This window comes from Triticum urartu, chromosome 7A (genome assembly GCF_056163025.1).
Source record: "Triticum urartu cultivar PI428250 chromosome 7A, HENAU_Tu73, whole genome shotgun sequence".
NCBI lineage: Eukaryota > Viridiplantae > Streptophyta > Magnoliopsida > Poales > Poaceae > Triticum > Triticum urartu.
Window position 1 is genome coordinate 81,760,089 of NC_141879.1, and position 16,663 is coordinate 81,776,751.

Genomic DNA, 16,663 nt, shown 5'->3' on the forward strand with positions numbered 1-16,663 from the left:
CATACAGCTGTTGGCCCGTATTTATTATTCCGCTGAATCTCCCTCCCGGCGCCATAATGCAACGCAAGACCATGTTCCTGTCGCTTATAATTCCGGGGCCTGAATATCCGGGGAAGAATTTGAGTGTGTTTATGCAGCCGTTGGTGGATGATTTGCACCATTCTTGGTACTTCCCGAGGTTGACATACGACCGACATCTGCAGAAAAATTTCTTGATGAAAGTTTGGCTACAATATTGCATGCATGACTTTCCCGGTTATGCCTTGTTCTGCGGATGGTGTACAAGTGGAAAGATGCCTTGCCCAGTGTGCATGTAGGCCTTGATTTTCATTTGGCTGAAGAAGGGTGGCAAGTATGTTGCATTTGACCTTCATCGACAGTTCCTCCCTCCAGACCATCCTGATAGGGAAGACAAGAAGAACTTCACAAAAGGCAAAGTTGTCCATGAAGTAAACGAGATTCCAACGTTTTCTGGTGCGGATGTGCTTGCTCAGCTGAAAGCTCTTAAGCCTGCCGGTGAGGGGAAAGGCAAAGGCAAAGGCAAAGGCAAAGGCAAAGCCACAGGCGAAGAAGAGGGCGAGGGCAAAGGAAAAAGTAAAGGGAAATTTTTTGAAGGATATGGTGAGACGCACAACTGGACTCACATTACCCCCTTCACGCAGCTTCCCTATTTTAAGGACCTCAAACTTCCATACAACATAGACGTGATGCACACCGAAAAGAATGTCGCAAAGTCCCTTTTTCACACGATCCTCAACATTCCTGATAAGACAAAGGATAATGTTAATGCTAGAGTTGATCAACAGAATATTTGTGATAGACCACGTCTACACATGCAGCCTCCCACAGGCAGTCAAAAATCTTGGTTCAAGCCAGATGCTGACTTCGTACTTAAAAAGGATCATAAGATGGAGACATTCAAGTGGCTGAAACACGTCGTGAAGTTCACTGATGGTTATGCGTCGAATATAAGTAAGGGGGTCAATCTTTCAACGGGCAGAGTGACCGGGCTCAAGAGTCATGACTATCATGTATGGATTGAGCGGATTATGCCGGTGATGGTTCGGGGCTATGTTCCCGAGCGTGTCTGGCGTGTGCTTGCGGAGTTAAGCCATTTCTTCCGCACACTTTGTGCTAAAGAAGTATGTCCTGAGAAGATAAAAGAAATGCATAAGAAGGCGCCGGAGTTGATATGCAAGCTAGAGAAGATCTTCCCGCCAGGCTTCTTTACTCCGATGACACATCTCCTTTTGCACCTCCCGAACGAGGTATTGTTGGGGGGCCCTGTGCAGAATCGTTGGCAGTACGGCCCTGAGAGATAGAACAAGCATCTGAGACAGAAATGTGGAAACAAAGCTAAGATTGAAGCTTCCATAGCTGAGGCAGTTATCCTAGAGGAGGTGGCAGACCTCAGGACAGCCTACTATCCGGACCATGTTCCCACGTTGCACAATAAGGTGTCTCGATACAATACAGAAGAACCCAAGTATAAACCCAAGTTGCCTCTATTCATCGGGCAAGGTAGTAGGGCTGGATGCTCGAAATCTTATCTCATGCCACGAGATGAGTGGGAGGATGTCATGTTCTATATCTTGCACAATATCAAGGAAGTTGAGGATGAGTGGATGAGGTAATACCTTTGCACCATTCTTTTAGTCAATTCGTTATGTTCACTTTGCCTAGTTCTTATACCGCTTTTCTTATTGTAGTCGATTCGTTGAAGAAGAATGGACGGGAATGCTGCCTCCTTCTGAAGCGGAGGCACTTGCTCTTCTCCGAAAGGGTGCTGATGGAAGGAAAAATTTCGTTGCGTGGTTCATCGAGAAAGTAATTTTTCACACTTTCAATTAAACTCATGCACCCTATAATTTCAATTAAACTCATGCACCCTATAATTTCAATTAAACTCATGCACCCTATAATTTCAATTAAACTTGTAGGGAAATGATCCGACCGAATCAATGGATGAAGAATTGAGATGGGTTTCCATGGGTTTTGATCCTGTTGTCATGACATGCGAAAAGTATGATGTGAATGGGTATCGCTTCCATACAGAGGAGCACCAGAACAGTCGGCCTGATCCCAAAACCATAAATACCGGAGTCTTCACTGAAGGAGATAATGAAGTAGATTACTACGGAAGGGTAGGAAAAATATACGAGCTTACATTCAAACGTGGCCGCGAACACCTAAGTCTCACTGTGTTCAAATGCCGATGGTTCGACCCCAAAAAGGGTCTGAGACATACGCCTTCTGTTGGTTTAGTTGAAGTTAAACCATCAACCGTCTATGCCGGAGCTGATCTCTTTATCGCCGCTACCCAGGCCACACAAGTATATTATCTGCCTTACCCATGCCAGAAAGAGTACCTAAAGGGTTGGGAAGTTGTGTTCAAGGTGTCGCCGCATGGTAAGCTACCGGACCCGAACGATGATGATTACTACAACATAAACCCCATGACATACGAGGGAGTGTTCTATCAAGAGGAAGATGATGACGTGGTCCGAAACAACGAGGATGATGACTTGGGTTATGTTGACCTGGACCCAAACGACGACGACGCACGGATTGATGGTGAGGCAGTTGTGAATCAAAGAGACATAATTATGCTTGAAAAGTTAAATGAAGACGCTGACGATGAGGAAGAGCCTCCACCTCCGTCAGACAACGAAGAAGATATGCGTGATAGTGATGATGAGACCGGTCCACAAATAGATTACAATAGTGATGATTCATATGGGTTCTAGAAAATGTAAGTTCTTTTAATGATCATTACAATAGTATGCTTAATGTGCTCTTCTGGTATTAATGTTTTTCCTGTATGCTTGTTTAATTGATATCCTTACTAATTGTTTATTATCTTCTCAATGCAGGTTTAATAATCATGGGCAAGTCCAGCGGCGCTAGTTTCCTCAGTAAATTTAAAGGACTTACTCGGAGTGGACGAGCCCACAAGGTTCCCTCCCGACTACGCGAGGATGACACCTCACAGGGAGGTGGAGGGGTCGGGGGAGGAGACCCTAGAGGAGGAGGCGGTGGGGGGAGAGCCCCTAGAGGAGGAGGAGGTGGGGGGAGAGCCCCTAGAGGAGGAGGAGGTGGGGGGAGAGGCAACCGGGGCAAAAAACTCCGGGCCATGTCTGAAATAGGAGGGTCTTCTTCAATGCCCTCCTATACAGAGGCACCTTCTGAGTCTGAGGAGGAGGAGTATGTTCCTGATGGCGAGGAGGAGGAGGCCGAGGAGGAGGGTGAGGAGGAGGAGGCCGAGGAGGAGGAGGAGGAGGAGGCCGAGGAGGGTGGAGGGGAGGTTGATCCCGCGTTGTGGGGTGACTTGCCACCGGGTTCTTCGCAGGGGTGGCTGCGTGGTAATGCCGGACTACCTACACCACCTTCTATCGAGGAGCACAAGTGGCTCATTGAACCTGTGGGGACAGAGTAAGTGCCTCTCAATCATATTTTCAACACATGACAACATTTTCTTATTGTACACATGGCAATCATTTGATTCTTTTGCAGAAACTGGATCCTTCACGGAAAGGGCCGTAAACCAAACGGCCTTATCACTGTCCTGTTGAAGGAGTTTTGGCCTGGCCTATTCTGCCCGCGGCCAGACAGGGACCCGCAGCAGCGGGTTTTGGCCACGAGCTGGGCCCACTACGAGGCTTGCAGCAACGCGGAGTACGGGACGACCGCTAAGGCCGTGATCACCAAATTTTGGGTAAGTTCTCTTCTGAATCACTTGTCTTCAGTTTCGTTCATAGTTTATCATTGAATCACTCAACTCATGCCTTGTTTGCTTCTGGTTTTTGCATGATTGCAGCAACTCTATAGAGTTCTTGACGAGCACAAGGCCAGAGCCGATGTGGTCTTGCTTGCGGCTGCGAAGAAGAAAGCTCGTCAGTTGCAGTACGAGGTGCGCTGGGTTGCCGTCTCGCAGTACTACCACTACTACCTGCACCAAAAGATGACCAAAACTCAAGCGCAGAAGCTACGACTTACCTTGAGCAAGGAGCAGTTCATGATGGTAACTATTACTAACTTTTCATTGTTTCAAGCAGTCAACTATATGTTTCGTGCTCACATGTCATGCTTCCAAAATTTGCATAGGTTGTTCCTCGTTGGTGCTATGGAAGGCATGACGGATGGGCGAGTTTGGTGGATAGGTGGCTCGACACCGATGCAGAGTTTGCTGCCAAGAGCATCAAGGCCCGGGCTAACCGTGGAGACGACGGGACACACGGCCAAGGAAACAGGAACCACTGGGGCTTCAAGGCCATGAAGGTATATCTATGTGCATGATGCATTTTTGTTCTGCTTTACGTCATGTTCTTATGTATGGCTGACTTCTATTTGATGTTGTAGGAGGACAAGTTGAAGAGGCCGCTCTCAGACATGGAGTCGTGGAAGCTGGCCCGCGAGCGGAGTCATCGCAAGGAGGGCGAGAGCCAGTACTACGGCAAGACCGAGGAGCACCTGGGGTCTTACATTCATCACTATCAGGAGTTGCATCCGGATGTTCCTGTTGCTGAGGTCGCCCAGTCTCAGATTGACGACACGGCGGTGGTGGCCATCCAGGGGAAGAAGAATGGCCGGTATCCGTGTTTCGATGGCTTGATCACTCCTTCGATCTCGTACACACGGCTTCGGGCTAGCAACCCGAGCCAGTTAGAGAGTACGGGGCGTTCACAGACTCCCTTAGCCCGCCAGCATGCTGTAAGTACTTCCTCCTTATCTTTTTCTATCTTGCATTCTCAGTTTATTTTCAGCATTGCTCACTTAGAAACAACCTAAATTATGTAGGCATATAAGGAGTTTGTCGAGCATAGGAATCTCGAGGTGCAGGAGTACTTGAAACGAGTGAAGGCAAACGATGATTACAACCGTCAGATGATGACGGTTAGTTTTTCCCTCTTAAAACCAACCTAAATTTTTGCACTTTTATTCCTTCTGATCTTCTAGTTTGCTTGTTTAACTAACATTCAGGCTATGTTGGCGTCTTGGACTAACCGCACGGATCCACCACAAATGGGACCCCCACCACCACCTGCGGGAGAACCCCCACACGTGCCCACGTTCGATGAATGGGTGGCACTAGGCAGTGATGGTTCGGTTAGTACATTTGCCTAACTACTAGCAAACTAGTTCTCGTTCATGAAACACTATCATATCATATTTACCATTAGAATCTTTTCTGAAACATGTAGGGGACCGGTGGCTCGACTCCTGCTCCGTCGACCCCAGTCACTCCGATCTGGCAGAGTGGTGGTGGTCGCGATGACGGTTTTGGCGGAGGTGGTGGTGGTGGTTTTGGCGGAGGTGGTGCTTTTGGCGGGGGTGCTCTTGCTTGATGATTCCGTGCATGTGGCCATCGTGCCATGCCTTTCATATTCCTACTTTTATCATGTTTCATGTCTTGCACTACTTTTATGTTCATGAACTTCCATCGGTGATGATCTTTAGATGATGTGATGAACTTGAGTATGTTTAGATGATGATGGTGAACTTGAGTATGTTCACATGATGAATTGTCATATTTCTGCATAATTTTATATTGTTCTGTTTTGAAATGCTGTCAAATGAATTGGAAAAGAGAAAACAGGGAAAATGAAAAAAACCAAAAAAAAAACTATGCCTACGGCAAAGCCGTCGGCATATATACGCCCAGGAGTTACCAAGGCTTGCCACGTGGCAAACTATGCCGACGGCTTTGCCGTAGGCATAGACCTGCTGCCAGGAGAAACCAGGAGCTGCCACGTGGCAGACATATGCCTACGGCAAAGCCGTCGGCATAGATGGAAATCTATGCCGACGGCTTTGCCGTAGGCATAGCCCTGCCGCCAGGAGAAGCCGGGGGACGACACGTGGCGCAGGTATGCCGACGGTCACGTGGCGCAGGTATGCCGACGGTCAAGCCGTCGGCATACCTGCGCCACGTGTCGTCTCCTGAATCGCGCTATTGACGGCGCCGTCCGTTGCCGTCAAACGGAAAACAACGCCGACGGCTAAACTATGCCGACGGCTGTCCCACGGCCGTCGGCATATGCACCTATGCCGACGGCTATACTACGCCGACGGTCTGACACATCTACGCTGACGTGATCTACGCCGACGGGGCTATGCCGACGGCAGCCGTAGGCATAGATCTATGCCGACGGCCCTGGGCCGTAGGCATAGCCCGCGAGTCCGGTAGTGTATATAGTGGTGGTATATCAAAAATGCTAGATACATGGGAAGTGCATGGATGAATCCGGATACATATGAACCCACTTTGAAAAACACATTTTGAAATGCCAAAAAATTCTTAAAAAGAGGGAGCGCGAACATCTCCATATTCTATGTGTGTGCAGAAAGTTTCACGGGAAAAACAACTTTTTTTGTAGCCTGTGCAAAAAAGACAAAATATTGTGCCGCGGAACGCTATTTAGAAGCACTAAAATTTGTCTTTTTTACAGTGACAAAATAAAAATACCTTTTTTCACAAAACTTTGTGCCGCGAACATACTTTTGCAAACATGTATGCATAAAATTTTGTTTAGAATTTTTGACATTACAAAACACGTTAAAAGTACATTTTTGAAAAGCAGGTTCATATGTACCCGTGTGCAGGACGTGCTGACTCCTAGATACACGGACTATATCGACAGCTTTTTACAGACCAGCTGACTTGTCGTTCTTTAATTGGGCTAACTAACCTCCTTCTTCTAATTAATCGTCCCTCCCTCGATTTTAACTGGTGGGGGTGGGCGACAAGCCCTGTAAAACCCTGTAATAGCCCGTTGATGTAGCAAAAATGCTAAACGCATGGGCTGTTTACTGGCTTTCACGGGTTGCTTTCGTCTGACTAAACCTGCCCCCGCTCTCCCCGATTTTCTGGTCGGTGGGGTCCAATCTCTTCCCTTAATCCAATCATGCCTTGGCAACTCAGACTCAATCAGTAAAAGCCCCGTATTGAGCCCGTGAATGTATTCAATGTAGCATTGCTGATATGCAACCGTACCGTACATACATGATACATCGGAGCACGTACGCAGATGCACTCATACGATGATGATCGATGCATGCACGCGCGCACGCATGCAGAATAAACCCCGTGAATAAAAACGAGTCTTCCGCAATTTTAATTTTTTTGAAAGAAAGGAACTTTCATTGATCAAGCACGGTGATTACAATTAACAATCAGAGTCAACTATGCCCCATAGTGAGCAGGCAAGACTACGATAATACTACACACACGAAAAAACCACGGACTTTCATGTACCACGCTGCATGCTCTTCACTAATTGGTGGCCTGCAATCAATCTTAACCACCCCGTAAACCCCCTGCATTACTCTTGGCAAGACTATGGGCGGGAAATCCCCTTTGGTTCCTCCATGTATATACACCTCATACGAGGAAAAAGTTGATAATAAAAAGAGAGTCAAAAAAGTTTAGATTTTCTTTACGATAAACTTGACTTTCTTTTACACTAGTACTTCCTCCGGTCTTTTCTAGTGTGCATATAAGTTTGGTCTAAAGTCAAAGTATCTCTACTTTAATCAAACTTATAAAAAAGTATTAACATTCACAATGCTAAATCGATATTGTTAGATTCATTACGAAATGTAGTTTCATAGTGTATATATATATATATATATATATATATATATATATATATATATATATATATTTGGTACTGTAGATGTTGATATTTTTTAATATAATTTTGGTCAAACTTTGCAAAGTTTGACTTGACATAAATCTAATACGCGGAGTAAAAAGGACATGAGGGAGTATATAACTTTTCATGAATAGAAAAGTAGTGTTGACTTCAGGGCAAAATTTTTTTTTGTTATTGTAGGTCACTATTCACACTATTTTGACCATTTTTTTGTCTTTTTTTGGAAAAAAATAACAAGTTTTTTTCTTTTTGTGGAATTATTTTTACCAGTACAATGGAAGGTCAAGATTATTTCAAAAAACTTTCAGATTGGTTGAATTTTTATTTAATTACTAAATTATTTTTCATATAGAGCGTAGACCAAAAGTTCTCCTCCGACTATGGCTCGCCAATTCGTGTGCCTACTAACCTTAGCTAGACTAAACATTCCTTTTGTGAGCTAGAAACCGTTTGATCTCACTGACACGATAAACATCCTCAGCCGACTCACCTCCTTGGATTGCACCATTTGTAGCAGCTTGACGTAGTCTGATTCCATAATCAATGACAAATCTAAGTAGCCCTTGATCCATGGCTGCTATCTCGACCTCTAGGGATCAAAACAGTTGCAGATCATGCGTGTTGCGGAAAAGTAACATTTCGTTGGTAAACAACATGTAAGATATACCTAGAGCACCATGATAAATCTTTTAAAGAAGTGATATTACCATCAATAATTTCCTTCTGCAACAACACCGAGAGCCCATTTGCTACAAACAGAAAACGGAATGGCGATAGAGGGTCCCCTTGTCGGAGGCCACATGTGGGGTTGAACGAGGGTTCCATTAAATTTGATGGATGGAGTAACTCATCGAGGATACGGATTGATATAATCTATTCGATCCATTGGTGAGAGAAACCTAAACCTTTCATCATATTCTCCAAGAAGTCCCAATCTAGACGGTTGTAGGACTTCGACAACTCAATCTTGTACGCACAAAAGCCCCAAGAGCTTTGCGGTTCAATGTCCTTGAAGATGAAGAACAACAAAGCATGAGAAGGAGTCAACTAGGGTGAGAGATAAATATAGATGTAAAGGTAGTAGATTAGTTTGGTTGATTGTTTGTTGCATGTTCAATCGGTTATCATCTCTCCGTATGAGGTTGTTGGACTGGCCTCATGGTGTATTTTGGTCTTTTGAGTACTCCCTCCTTCCATCTATATAGAGCCTAATGCAATTCAAGAACGTCTTTGACTATTGACAAGATTAATAGTACATGACATGCATACTGTGAAAATTATATCATTGAAAGCTTCTTTCACATATGAATTTGACGATATGCTTTGTATAAGTTGCATGTCATATATTATTGCTCTAACATTTGATCAAAGTTAATCTCGAAAAACGCATTAGGCCCTATTGAGAAACAGTATAACGCAGTGAGCTACACCCTTCCACAGCGATTCAACGTTATCAACTGTTCGATAGATTTTTCTTTTTTTTGAGACAAAACTGTTCGATAGATACATTGAACGTTGTGGATGGCTCATGACCTCGGTCGTTCCACTCCACGCCGTCAGCCTTTTCCATCTTGCCACCCCAGCGGCCCAGCTGGCTACGTTGATGGGCTGCTGCTCCAGGAAGCTACCTGGACGCCTTGTTATGAATCGGGCCGAGATGCCTGCGCGGCCCATACTTTTCTTGCCCGCCTACTACAACACCAGGCGTTGCTCACTCAAAAAAAAAAAACTACAACACCAGGGGATGCGCCTCCACGCACGAGATCCTTTTACAAAAGAAACGAAATTCCTCAGGGGAGGAGCAGAAGGAGACCTAAAAGAGATTAGCCTTCTGCTCTTCTCTCATAATCTCACCTCAGCTGCTTAGTTTTCTACGTACCATACTGATGATAAATTTGTTTTTTTTACTACAGATCACCTGACGCAAGCAGTCAGACCCTCCTCACATGTCATGCAAGAGATCCACTAGGTAGTACACAACAATCATAATATTAGACTAATAGTTGTTTCATATTAAGAAAATTGTGAAAGCAAGTGTATTCTGCAACTGCGTACTGTCTTTTTTGTGGTCTAATCAGGGTTACTGACAGATTCTGGAACGCCATTTTTATTTTATTTTTTGTTGTTGGAATGAACTAACTTGTCATATGTGACTTATAGATGCTGCTGGATGATATTCTTGATGTTACAATCATAATGGATGGAGCAACCCTTATAAGAGTATTTGAAGTTGATGCATCCAGAAGAGAAGGTGATACATTATTGCATCCGGCGGTCATCGTATATGCCACTAATTGATTTTGTTACTTACTAAATTTAGTCATAAATTGTTGCTTATATACTAGATTGTTGGCTGATGGAAAGAGAACATCTTGTGGTTTCACCCTTTTTCAGGGTGCTACATATTGTCAATTCATCTCACATTGTGTCCATGCTGCAATGCCATTGTACTTCAGCATGGAACTACAGAAGTAGAAAGAAATTGATCCATTGTCCAACAACAGTTTTTTGCTCCCCCCCCCCCCCCCATGGATTGGGTTATCTAGGTTTTTTATCCGACATGGTGGAGAAGGTAATTTCCCAGTGCTAGAAGTGTATATATTATTTATTTATAAACTTGTATATAGTAATAATCGTTCAATGAGTTCTATCATTCTTATCTCAGGATGAGCGGGCGCAGCAACGCGCGCTTTTATGTTCTAGTATAGATGAAAGGAGGGAGTAGGATGGTATGTTCTCGCAAAAAAGAGAGTAGGATGGTATGTCAGTTTGCTGTAAACAGACATTGGTTTCTTTAAATGAAATAGGAGAGGGCGACCTCTCTTTTGCTCAAAACATATGAGGTGGTTGAACTTCCCTTATAAAAATGACTCAATATGAGGCGACCTTTCATTTTCTTTTGTAATTTTAGAGCGTGGCTTTGCACCCCTTTTCCTTCTCAACAACGGGATGTTTTAACAAGGCAGCCATTAATAAAGCTCAAGATTTATCCCACATGACGCTTTGCCCTTTTTTGTTTCACTATAGCATTTCCTATTTTTTTATTTTTTATTTTTAAAATAATTGGACAAACCATGCTTAACATGCCAGTGGGCCAACCCGATTAGCAAAGGAGTCGTGTCTGGGCCTGAAGACGCGGCACGATCTGTTTATTAATCGGGCCTCCACGGGCCGTGCCATGACTGGCAAGAGGTACGAGCTGGCCCGGATACACTCTCCTCACCTCATCAAGATTCCAGCCAAGGGTTCCCTCTAGTTAGGGTTTTTTTTTGCTCTCGGCGGCGACTCTATCGCCATCGTTGAGATCTACCTTGTTCCCTCCCGTCGATCGAACACCGAGACGATGCGGGGTCTTCTGATCCTTGCCCTCTCTTGGTACGGAGACTCGGAGTAGGGCAGCACCACAGTTTCAACAGTCCGGCGTTCTGCAGCGATCGGGCTAGGGTTTGGCTTATGGCGACGAAGATGGGTTCGGGATCGGCGGCAGTTGATGCCTCTTCATCTGCGTCGGAGGTAGAAAGGATGATGGCGGAGCTGGGCCTCTGTGAAGATGACATGGATGATGTGGAGGTAGATGAGGGTGCTATTCCCCAAGATGCAGTTAGATGGATGGCGGTAGCTAGGGTTCATATCGATAAACCCTACAGCCAAAGTTGGTTCTTCAGAAACATGCGAGCAGCCTGGGATCTGGCTCAGGTGGTGAACTTCAAGCCGTTGGAGGATAATATCTATACGCTGCAATTCCATTGCCTCGGCGATTGGGAAAGAGTCATGGAAGAGGGTCCATGGAATTTTCGCGGACATGCTGTGATCATCACCCCGTACGATGGTGTGACCCAACCATCTCAAGTAAAGCTTGATACCCTGGATATCTGGATCCAAATACATGACGTCCCTAGTCTGTATGCACACCTGGTGCCGACACTGGCGGCCAAGGGAGGAGAGGTACTTTTCGCAGAAACGTCGTCGCATGACTTTACTGGCAATTTTTATCGTGTTTGGGTGAAGATCAATGTGCACAGGCCCCTGAAGAATGTTGTGTCGCTTGTGAGGGAGTCAAAGAGGCAGACATACAGGGTCAAGTACGAGCGCCTGCCGGATTGGTGTGCAGTTTGTGGTCATCTAGGCCATACGTTCAAGGAACACGGCAACGGAATCTATCCCCCTCAAGCACTGGTCTTTAGGGATCTTCGTGCCTCGTGGATCATGAGGCAAGCTGCAGGCCCTGGAGGAGAACGGGGTCGCCGTGGTGGACGGCGTGGAGGCCGAGGTAGGGGAAACAGAGGGACACCAAGAAGCGATAGTGCAAATTTTGGGAGGAATGATGATCACGAGCGAGGTTTGCAACCAAGCATGGAGGATATGGTTGTTGATGATCCTAACAGAAAGCGGATGGATAGGGAGGTTTCAGGGAAGAATGCTATGGTGTCAGGGAAGCAACAAAGGGGATCCAAGTGCCACAGATCTAGCCATTGTCCCGGTGGGTGATGTTGTCAGCCCGCTCCCGACCAGAGACCCGAAGCGCTCAAAGACAGAAGGAGAAGAAAGAGAAAGTTCAAGCATCCCGGTGAAGAATTTGACGGGCTCCTTCGAGGAGCGCCGCCGGGCCCAATGAGTACTTTCTGCTGGAACTGCCGCGGTGTGGGCAACGCCGCGACAGTCCAAGAACTTCGCGACTTCGTGAGGAAGTTTGCCCCTACCCTGTTATGTATCGTTGAAACTCAGATAGAAGGATCTAGGGTAGAAAGCTTAGCTGCTACATTGGGATATGATAATGCATATGCGGTTGATAGTGAGGGTAGGAGCGGTGGAATTGGACTATTTTGGAACAATGAAATAAAGATTGACATTTTGGGTTACTCTCGTTACCACCTGGATGTTTCTGTACAGGAAGAAAATCATGATGCATGGAGACTGACGTGTGTCTATGGTGAGGCTCAAACTCACCTGAGATACCGGACGTGGGACGTTCTGAAAAATATTAGCACATCTAGCTCCCTTCCATGGATGTGCATAGGGGATTTGAACGAGGTTTTACATTCGAACGAACACGATGGAATTGGGATGAGAAGTAATACTCAAATACAAGCCTTCAGAGACACAATGGATGTGTGCATGTTACTTGATATTGGCTACAAGGGAAGACATATGACTTTTGAAAAGAGAGTAGTTGGAGGGACTTATACCAGATGCAGACTGGATCGGGCGCTAGCAAACGCACCCTGGATGGCCCGTTTCGCTGCGGCTTCTCTTGAACATCTTACGGCGGCGACATCAGATCATAGCCCTCTTCTACTTGACCTAGGGCGGGGCCAGAGAGAACCACAAAGGCACACTTTCCGCTATGAAGCGATGTGGGAGAAGCACGAAGGGCTGAAGGGGTTTGTTCAGACAGAGTGGGCAGCGCACGGCACATGCAATAACGTCCAGGAATTGCAGGAGAAGTTGCAGCGTGTTTCTGTTGGTCTCACAAATTGGAGCCGACAGTCGTTCGGGAGTGTGAGAAAGGAGATTAAGTACCTGAAAAGGAGGTTGGATGAGCTGCGAGGTGACCCACTCAGAATGGCACCCACGCATGTTGAGCTTAAAACTACTAATTGAGTTGTACCACCGGGAGGAGATAATGTGGAGACAGAGAGCACGTATTGACTGGCTGGCCTCCGGTGACAAAAATACTAAGTTTTTCCACATGCGTGCGAGCCTCATAAGGAAGAAAAAAAATGATAAAAGCTTTGGAAAATTCTATGGGGGTTTTGGTGGACGATCCAAATGAATTAAGGGCAATGGCGAATGAGTTTTACCAGACTCTTTATACCTCGGAAGGGGTGCAAGGGATACAGCAAGTTATTGATCAAGTACTAAGAAAGGTGACCGATGCTATGAATGCATATTTGTGTGCCCCTTACACTAATGATGAGGTGAAAACAACTCTCTTTCAAATGTTTCCCACTAAGACACCTGGCTCAGATGGCTTCTCAGCCTTGTTCTATCAGAAGCACTAGGATGTTTGCAGCGAGGATGTAACGAGAATAGTACTCAGAATTGTGAAAGGAGAGGAAAGCCCGGAGTCTATCAATGACACAGTATTGGTACTGATCCCTAAGGTAACTAATCCCAATCTTCTCTCGCAGTTCAGGCCGATCAGTTTATGCAATGTGATGTATAAGATTGCTTCCAAGGTTATCGCAAACAGGTTGAAACTTGTTCTACCAGACATCATCTCTGAGGAGCAATCTGCGTTTGTGCCAGGCAAACTGATCACGGACAACATAATTTGTGCCTATGAATGCCTACACTTTATGAAGAGAAGCAGGTCAAGAAACAATAGTTTTTGTGCTCTGAAGTTTGATATGATGAAAGCCTATGATAGGCTGGAGTGGACCTATTTGAGGGCCATGATGGAGAAGTTGGGTTTTGCATCAGTTTGGATTGACACAGTCATGGCTATGGTTTCTTCAGTCTCCTTCTCAGTTTTGTTTAATGGAGAAAGACTCGAGCGTTTTTACCCATCACGAGGAATTCGGCAGGGAGATCCTATCTCACCTTACCTATTTTTGATTGCAGCAGAGGGCCTTTCGTGCCTCCTGAAATCCAGTTCACATTCATCTACACTCGCAGGTATTAGAGTGGCGCCAACGGCTCCTGCCGTTAACCACCTTCTTTTTGCAGATGACAGCCTGTTGCTTTTCAAATCTAGCGCTGAGGTTGCAGAAAGAGTGTCAAACCTACTGACCATTTACTGCAATGCTTCGGGTCAGAGAATTAATACTGAGAAATCATCAATCTTTTTCAGTAAAGGGTGCCCACAGAATCTTAGAGATGAAGTGAAGAATCGTCTGAATGTCCACAATGAATCGCTTAACGAACGCTATCTTGGTATGCCAACAGATGTGGGCCAGTCGAAGAATGGCACATTCAAATATTTGCGCGACAGAGTTTGGGCGAAGGTGAAAGGCTGGATGCAGAAGCTGTTATCGGCGGCAGGGAAGGAAATCCTTATAAAATATGTGGCACAAGCTATTCCGGTATTCTCCATGGCTTGTTTCAGGCTACCCGGGGGGCTTTGTGACAACATTACATCCATCATTCGCCAATTTTGGTGGGGACGCAGATGGGGGAAACGCAAGCCAGCCTGGGTATCGTGGGATGTCATGACCAAGCCAAAACACATGGGAGGTATGGGGTTTAGGGACATGGAGCTTTTTAACCTAGCTTTGCTTGCTCGATAGGCGTGGAGGCTTCTGAATGATACTAACTCTCTGAGTGCAAGGCTTCTGAAGGCCGTTTATTTCCCGGAGGTATCACTTTTTCAAGCTGAGTTGGGGTCACACCCGTCCCAGATTTGGAGAGCAATCTTAGATGGAAGGAATGTGATGGCGCAAGGAGTGGTCAGAAGAATTGGTGATGGTGTTTCAACCGGAATCTGGGATCATAACTGGATCCCTCGAGCAAGTTACAAGAGACTGATCACATCTCGGGTGGCAGCCCCGCCACGCTTGGTTTCCGAACTAATTGAGCCATCTACGGCTTCCTGGAAGGAGGAGTTGATCCGGGCGGTGTTTACTGAGTTTGATGCCGAAGCAATAATGCAGATACCTTTGTGCACACGACGTGTTGATGATTTCTGGTCCTGGGGGGAAGAACCACGGGGCAATTTTTCGGTCGGGTCTGCATACCGCATGTTAGTTCGAACAAAATATGATAGAGTGGGATGGTTGGATGAGGCAGAAACAACATCTTCTAGTGAGGGACAAAGCAAAGAATGGAAGGCAATCTGGAAGGTCGCAGTACCAAGAAAAGTAAGGGTCTTTCTATGGCGCCTCGCTCGAAACTCGATACCGTCAGGAGACGTTTTACATAGGAGGAATATGTCAACGACGAGGGCATGTGGCTTGTGTGGTACGACAGACTCTTGGAGACATGCGCTGCTCAATTGTCCCATGGCGAGATGTACCTGGGCGCTACCATCGGAGGATATACTGGACCAACTGAGCTCCCAGCAGCAAGAGTGCCCAAAAATATGGTTATTTGCTTTGATGAGAGCCCCCAAACCCGATGATTTCATTAGGTTCTCAGTTACACTGTGGGCTATATGGGGTGCAAGGAGGAAAGCTTTGTATGAGGGCATTTTCAAATCACCACAGGCAACACATGGGTTCATAAACTCTTACATAGATGATATTCAGATTATAGTACGAAGTGTACATGCAACTCGGAGTGGGATTGTGCAACACCCGATCTGGATTGCTCCCCCTGGAGGCTACGCAAAGCTGGATGTTGACGCTGCGGTGGGTAGCAGGAGCCGGTTCGGAGCTGTGGCAGCAATATGTCGGGACCAGAAAGGAGTTTTTCTAGGTGCATCGGCTTTTATTTTTCAAGCATGTTAAAGATCTAGCTACTTTAGAAGCTTTGGCGTTGCGAGAGAGCCTTGATCTTGCAACAGACTTACATATATCAAGGGTACATGCAGCTACAGATTGCAAGGGTGTGGCAAGTGAGATCCGCAGGAGGAGCAGTGTGGCATTTGGCGCAGTGGTTAGGGAAATAGAGATGCAAGTTTCTTCTTTTATTTCGTGTAACGTAGTTTATCAGTCTAGGAGCTCAAACTTTGATGCTCACAACTTAGCAAAGCATGCTTTAACTTTGAGTGTTGGCCGTCATGTTTGGTTAGGCCAACGCGAGGGTATTCCTTTCGTCCCTGTAAACATTATGACGTAATAAAGCTTTGCGAGGTTGCCTTAAAAAAAAATCAAGATTCCAGCCAATGATTCTCGAAAGAGAAAAAAACCTCATCTAGCCAATCAAATCAACGAACTTCCATCACACGGATCGGTTCCCCACGATCCGCGTGCTCACCCAGAAAACCAATCCCATCCGTCCATTCTCTACCAGTCCAACGCTCCAAACCTCATCTCCCTCCTCCAGCCCCCACCCCGACGCCGCGCGCCTTCTCGCCCCGAAAATTCCCGATCCCCCGCCCACGCCCCGCTCCCCTATTTAACCCTCGC

The 16,663-nt window shown here is 46.0% G+C and overlaps 2 protein-coding genes across 2 annotated transcripts; both read left to right on the forward strand.

Annotated features, from left to right (window-relative positions):
• The first annotated feature begins 1,553 nt into the window (after positions 1-1,553).
• Positions 1,554-3,046, forward strand: LOC147958001 (uncharacterized). The gene is made up of 4 exons (XM_087531919.1): positions 1,554-1,630; positions 1,710-1,827; positions 1,941-2,752; positions 2,874-3,046. Exons 1-3 carry the CDS (start codon positions 1,554-1,556, stop codon positions 2,745-2,747), a joined length of 1,002 nt encoding a protein of 333 aa, XP_087388045.1. The 3' UTR covers positions 2,748-2,752; positions 2,874-3,046.
• Positions 3,047-3,892: 846 nt separating this feature from the next.
• Positions 3,893-5,124, forward strand: LOC147958002 (uncharacterized). Its single transcript, XM_087537729.1, has 4 exons — positions 3,893-4,278; positions 4,360-4,710; positions 4,798-4,893; positions 4,981-5,124. The coding sequence occupies exons 1-4, from the start codon at positions 4,273-4,275 to the stop codon at positions 5,122-5,124; spliced, it is 597 nt and encodes a 198-aa protein (XP_087393855.1). The 5' UTR covers positions 3,893-4,272.
• Positions 5,125-16,663: the final 11,539 nt, after the last annotated feature.

What these genes read in the sequence shown, in the direction of transcription:
- LOC147958001 (XM_087531919.1), top strand. Translation starts at nt 1,554, where the DNA reads ATGCCACGAGATGAGTGGGAGGATGTCATGTTCTATATCTTGCACAAT. An exon ending in GTTGAGGATGAGTGGATGAG is followed by an intron (nt 1,631 to 1,709) that starts GTAATACCTTTG and finishes TTCTTATTGTAG; the next exon opens with TCGATTCGTTGAAGAAGAAT. An exon ending in TTGCGTGGTTCATCGAGAAA is followed by an intron (nt 1,828 to 1,940) that starts GTAATTTTTCAC and finishes TTAAACTTGTAG; the next exon opens with GGAAATGATCCGACCGAATC.
- LOC147958002 (XM_087537729.1), top strand. An exon ending in CCTTAGCCCGCCAGCATGCT is followed by an intron (nt 4,711 to 4,797) that starts GTAAGTACTTCC and finishes TAAATTATGTAG; the next exon opens with GCATATAAGGAGTTTGTCGA. An exon ending in ACAACCGTCAGATGATGACG is followed by an intron (nt 4,894 to 4,980) that starts GTTAGTTTTTCC and finishes ACTAACATTCAG; the next exon opens with GCTATGTTGGCGTCTTGGAC.